Raw genomic sequence first — 6,049 nt, forward strand, 5'->3', positions numbered from 1 at the left:
AAAATGAAATACTATAGATTTTTAAATCTTAATGTGTAAGATATTTAAGTAATATATTGATTTAAAGTCATTAAATTCAAAAGGTTACAAAATCCTGAAAATAAAGAAGAAATGTTTATTTCTATTGTTATTAAATTAGATAATGGAAAATTTATATTGAATGCTTAATTGAACATGTCATTCTTGTAGATAACTTTTGTAGATAAAATTTTAAACATGCTGAGTTTATGATTTAAAATTTTTTGACTCATTTTACATTGGTGGCTATTGAAAAATAAAGAAAAGGGAAGGGAGAAAAATGTGTCCTCAAGTTACAAATAATTATGATACCTGTGTAATTTAGGTAATTCATTTTGACTGAAAACATACACTTTCCCTAAAGCAAGGGTTATGAGGAGAAAAAAGTAAATGTTTGTAATTTGGGGAAAAAAACCCCAAATTTTTTAAAAATAAAAGACACTATATAGAAAAGGAGATATAGGATATTATAGAGTAGCTAGGCTTTGGAATTAGGGAATCATAGGTTTTAGTCATACTTTTAAAACATATTTGGCATATGACTGGTCAAGGGCAAATAACTTGACTTATTCTCCTAGGCAACTCTTTAAGACTAAAAGGAACTTTCTGTACTAGGAGCTCATATTAATGAAATTACAGATCTAGGCAAATTTTTTAAATAAAAAGTGAATTATTTGAATAGGAAATCATAAAGAACATAATTGATTATTATCAGTAATCCCAGAGGGGCCATATTTAGAACTTACCACTATTATGTAGAGGTCATTTCCCTGAGATAGTAGAAATTCTGTTATTTCATTGCAGAATGGAAGAAGTCTAGGGGATAGGAGTAGGGGAAAAAAAAACAAAATGGGTTTTCATTGTTTGAAGAGAAGAGACAAATGTACTATTACTAGTTTTTTAGTCAGCATATCTTGTTTCTGTCTCTCCCTAATCTTGTTCATAATATGTGTGAATTTAAACATAGATGGATAATGAATTAATGTTTTAAATTACCTTTTGTCTTTTTTTATTATCAGGAAGATGAGGTGATTATTTTGAATAATTAGAAGATGTAGTTTAATTCTCTTGGTGTTTCCTCAATCTTTGTGAAGTGTTTACTTTTTAGATGCATGCAGTATTTAGTCTGCAATGACTATGACAGAGTTTTCATTTATATTTAATTTCAAGAACTTTTTAATTAGAGAAATACCATTTAATTTATAGTAGTTTTCAGTTTCCCTAAAAGATTGTACTTTCTGTTCATTTTTCTGCATGAAGTTATTGCTGCTTTTCTCTAAACCAGTATTATAGACTTCCACTGTAATATATGTCTAGATGTTTTCCAGAAATCAGGAAGAAAAATTATTGTGTGTGAAGGTATTCTGTAAGTCTTAGTATCATGAGGAGGCAAGAAAAGAATTCTATCTCTAAGCCTATGGTCATATGTATTAACCATATATATTTTGAAAGCATAACTGTCAATCCAGTCAGTATTTCCTGTGAAATTATATTTAATTTATTCACCAATACCATCTTAGTAGCAAAGTTCTCTTTATATAGGTAGATCGAATAAATTTACTTAAATGCTTTCAATTTCTGGAAAATACCTAGACATAACTATTCTATCTTATAGTGTTCTACAATTTTCATATTATGCATTTCCATGATCTTTGAAGGCACGGTTTCCTTCTTTTCTAATTCTGACCTTATGGTATTGCTTTTAATAGACAGTCACATTTAGATGCAAATATTTCCAAAAAGTTTTCCAGTAGCTCCTTGTAGTGAGCATTATATGCTCATATAATATGTGGATGTCAAGTTTAAAAAAAGTATTATTAGTCCTCAGAATGTTTCAGGGTTTCAGAAGTTTTTCAGTCCTTTGCTTGCCTACTAGTGTCAGTGTTAACACAAGTGGTAGTGTATGTACAAATCTTAGAGGTAAAGGACTTGGTAGTAAAATTTTGATAGCACTTTACTTATAGTAACCTATTATTTTTTTACATAACTTTTTCAAGTCTATGGCCTCATACTAATGTATGTGTTTGCTCTAGCTAAATCACTTACTATTCTTGTTTTTTATTTCTTCATCCAATTAAAATGCTTTTGTTTAAAAATTATGAATTAGTTGGAAAACATTTCATTGAATTAAATTTTGTAAAATCCTGGAAATTTATAAATATTTAATTTTGCATGTGTTTGCTTTGCTTTACTTAAAAAAGCTGTTATCATTTAACAAAATTTAAACATAATTTAAAAAAAAAATGTCTTTTTTTTTGGTAGTACCTTAAAGCAGGTTCCTTGAAAGATCCTCTTTTAGATGACCATGGTGATTTCAATAGGATGTGCACAGCCATGAAAAAAATTGGTTTGGGGGACGAAGAAAAACTTGATCTTTTCAGGGTTGTAGCTGGTGTCTTGCACCTTGGAAATATTGATTTTGAGGAAACTGGTAGCACTTCAGGTAATTAAATTGAATGATTTTAAAGTTGCATGTTATAGTTGTGAAATGAATACTGATGCATAAGCTATTTTTAAAGGTAATTGTATATTAATGAAAATTTCAGTTGTTAGTAGAAAGAAGAAGACTAACAGAACAATGAAACTTTGGGGGTTTTAACTCATGTAAAATATTAGTGAACAGAAAAATTGATAAGACAAAAATATATGCAATTCAGTCTTAATGTCTTGAATTTTTTGTGATATTTTGGCACCTACAATTTAAACTACAATTTAAAAAGTTTTTTAGATGTATATAGATATCTGTAATAGTCCTTTAATCAATGAATTGAAAATCAAAAGTCCTATTCTATAAAATCTCAATGATAATTTGAAAGTTGAATTTGTTTCCTTATGTTTGGATTCATTCACTGGTTGGCTCAGTCCCCCACTTTGCCCCTATTCCTGCCCTTATGATAAGGAATTTCAACATGCTCTCAGATGAATGAATATATTAAAAAGCATATATTGAGTGCTCACTTTTACAGAGCTCTGTGAGAAACCCTGGGGATACAGAAAGAAAAAAAATACAGTCTGTACACTGTAGGAGTTCACATTTTTATAAAGGGAGTTTCAGCTGCAAGTCAGAAAGAAAGGTTCAGTGGTCCTTAGGGTACAGCAACAAAGCTGATAATAATGCATCTTCATTTCCATTGTTAAAACCACATCTGTTTTTGAGCCATTTGACTACATCAAAGGCTGATGGTGAGAACTTTTGGGTGGGTTTCTGTGCCCCAAGAAGCTGTATCAGGAGAAGCATGAGTCAACCAGGAATCTGGGGCTTGTTTTCCTTTTAGAGAAAATTAAAACTTCTTGCAGGGAAACAGGTAATCTGATTCATATCAAATTAAGTGCCATCAGTTGCTCATTCCTCATACCAGATCTGTTGTCAAGTTCTGTCGATTCCACCTTCAGAACATCTGTCCTGTATGCCCCTTTTCTTACACTGCCACCACTGTGAAGTTCCCATGACTTCATGCCTAGATCATTGTAACAGCTTTCTGGGTGGTCTCCCAGACTTAAGTATCACCTTATTTCATTCTATCCTCCATTTAGCTACTAAAGTGATATTCTTAAAGCGCTTTTATTTTATACATAGAAAATTGTTTTGAAAAGAGATCCATAGGCTTCAACTGATTGCCAGAGGGTTTCATAAAACAGAAAAGAACCCTGATCTAAAATATCAATGGTAATAGTAGGAAAAAACCTCCAAAATAAACAGAAATGAAGGGGGAATAGCATTTTCAGATCTTAGATTATAAAGCAATAATTAAAAAAACTATTTGGAACTGATTAAAAAATTAGTGGAACATATTAGGCAAGGAGAATCAGAAATAGATTTAATAATCCAGTGTTTGCTAAAACATAAAATATATAATTCCCAGATATAAGTTCTATATTTGACAGAAATTATTTGGAAAGCATTCAGGCATAAATGAGATTTAAATCTCCATTTTATACAATGAAATAGAAAAACTGTCACATGAAGAAATACTTCATACATTACTTTAAATAATGAGAAGAGAATTGGTTAATTGGATAACCTTCTCTACTGTTGTAGATCTGTCTTGTATAATTTATTGTCTTTGAAGTACCTGGGTGTCTGGGAGGCAAAACAACTTTTCAGTTGTCACACACGAAGTACTTGTCTGAGGTGGACTGCTTCATTTATGTAGAGGCTGTTTCATTTTTATCTTTATTTGGTACAATGTCTTATACACAGTAGGTACTCAAAAAGGCTTCATTAATTGAATTTGTCTACTTAAATTTAGCAGAGGAGCTAGTATGACAACTGTAATTAAATGAACTTCAGAGAAACGGTTCCTAAAATTCTTTGTTCACTACAAGTTAACTTGTTCTTAAAAATGTTACATATTTGACTAGGTGGTTGTAACCTGAAAAACAAATCTTCTCAGTCTTTGGAATATTGTGCTGAGCTGCTGGGTTTAGATCAAGATGATCTTCGAGTGAGTTTAACCACGAGAGTCATGCTTACAACAGCAGGGGGCACCAAAGGAACAGTTATAAAGTAAGTTATTTAAATTATTCCAAAACTATGACAGAGAATTCTTATGCTTTTTTTTTAAGTTTCTAAAGATAAATGGTGTCTTTGTTTCTTGAAGTTATTTAAAATTTCAAAAAACATAGCTGAGTAGAAATTGGCATTTTTTTCTGAGAACCCAGGGTCACCTTCATAAGTCACTAAAGTAGGAATGTAATATATATTTGATATCTTAAAGCGAGTAAATAAAATAAGGAAGGTGTTGTAGAAATGATACAAAGATCTGGTTCAAAAAAACACATAGCTTACATATATAAGTAAATAGTGTCAGATGAGGTGTCAGACAATTCTAGAGTAGAAAATTTTCTTAAATTGCCCTTTCACTTTCAAGACTAAAGATTGTATATAAAACCTCAATCTCATTATTTCCCAACTTCTCCAGTGCATTACTTCTATTGCTATATCCATTACCTCTCTCGTCATCAGTCTCTCGCTGTCAACTCATTTGTTTTCTGATTTCTGTACATGGACTCTAAGCCTTTCATATCTTTAAAAAATCCTTTACTAGATCCTCCCACTCCCATGTATACTACTTATTATCCTATAGCTTCTCTCTTCTTCTCAACTTAATTTGAGAAATCAATTTAAGCTCAGCGCCTTTACTTCCTCTCAAACTGTCTAAAACACAACTTATATTTTTCCCAAACCCTCCTTTCTTTCAGACTCTCCTATTACTTTTTTTATTAGACATTTATTAATATTCGTTTTTAATCTGTTTACATACTTTATGCCCCTACTTTCCCCTTCACCCCCCCGCTTTCCCCCCACCCATGGCCAACGCACATTTCCACTGGTTGTAACATGTGTCCTTGTTCAGAGTCTATTTCCCATTCATGTCCGCCTCAGCCAATGCATTTAAGCAATTGTTTATCTTATATGTTTCCTCTCCTGCAGTCCTTCCTCTGAATGTGGGTAGCATCTTTACCATAAATCCCTCAGAGCTGTCTTGTGTCATTGCAGTGCTGCTGGTACAGAAGCCCATTACATTTGATTTTACCATAGTATATCAGTCTCTGTGTACAATGTTCTTCTGGCTCTGCTCCTTTCGCTCTGCATCACTTCCTGGAGGTCTCTCCAATTTGCATGGAATTCCTCCAGTTTATTATTCCTTTTAGCACAATAGTATTCCATCACCCGCATATACCACAATTTGTTCAGCCATTCCCCAATTGAAGGACATCCCCTCATTTTCCAGTTTTTTGCCACTACAAAAAGCGCAGCTATAAATATTTTCGTACAAGTCTGTTTATCTATGATCTGTTTGGGGTACAAACCCAGCAATGGTATGGCTGGATCAAAGGGCAGGCAGTCTTTTATAGCCCTTTGGGCATAGTTCCAAATTGCCAGCCAGAATGGCCGGATCATTTCACAACTCCACCAGCAATGCATCAATGTCCCGATTTTGCCACATCCCCTCCAACATTCATTACTCTCCCCTTCTTTCATTTTAGCCAATCTGCTAGGTGTGAGGTGATACCTCAGAGTTGTTTT

General features: G+C 32.6%; 1 protein-coding gene across 5 annotated transcripts in view; it reads left to right on the forward strand.

The window, feature by feature from the left end:
• The window catches only part of MYO6 (myosin VI), a 115,808-nt gene that overhangs the window by 43,596 nt on the left and 66,163 nt on the right, over window positions 1-6,049 (forward strand). For all 5 annotated transcript variants that reach the window (XM_044676122.1, XM_044676123.1, XM_044676124.1 and 2 more), the window contains exons 10-11: window positions 2,281-2,461; window positions 4,381-4,525. In XM_044676122.1, coding sequence (XP_044532057.1) covers window positions 2,281-2,461; window positions 4,381-4,525 — 326 coding nt within the window. The remainder of the gene's footprint in view (window positions 1-2,280; window positions 2,462-4,380; window positions 4,526-6,049) is intronic.

The sequence above is a fragment of the Gracilinanus agilis genome, chromosome 4, assembly GCF_016433145.1.
Source record: "Gracilinanus agilis isolate LMUSP501 chromosome 4, AgileGrace, whole genome shotgun sequence".
Classification (NCBI taxonomy): Eukaryota; Metazoa; Chordata; class Mammalia; order Didelphimorphia; family Didelphidae; genus Gracilinanus; species Gracilinanus agilis.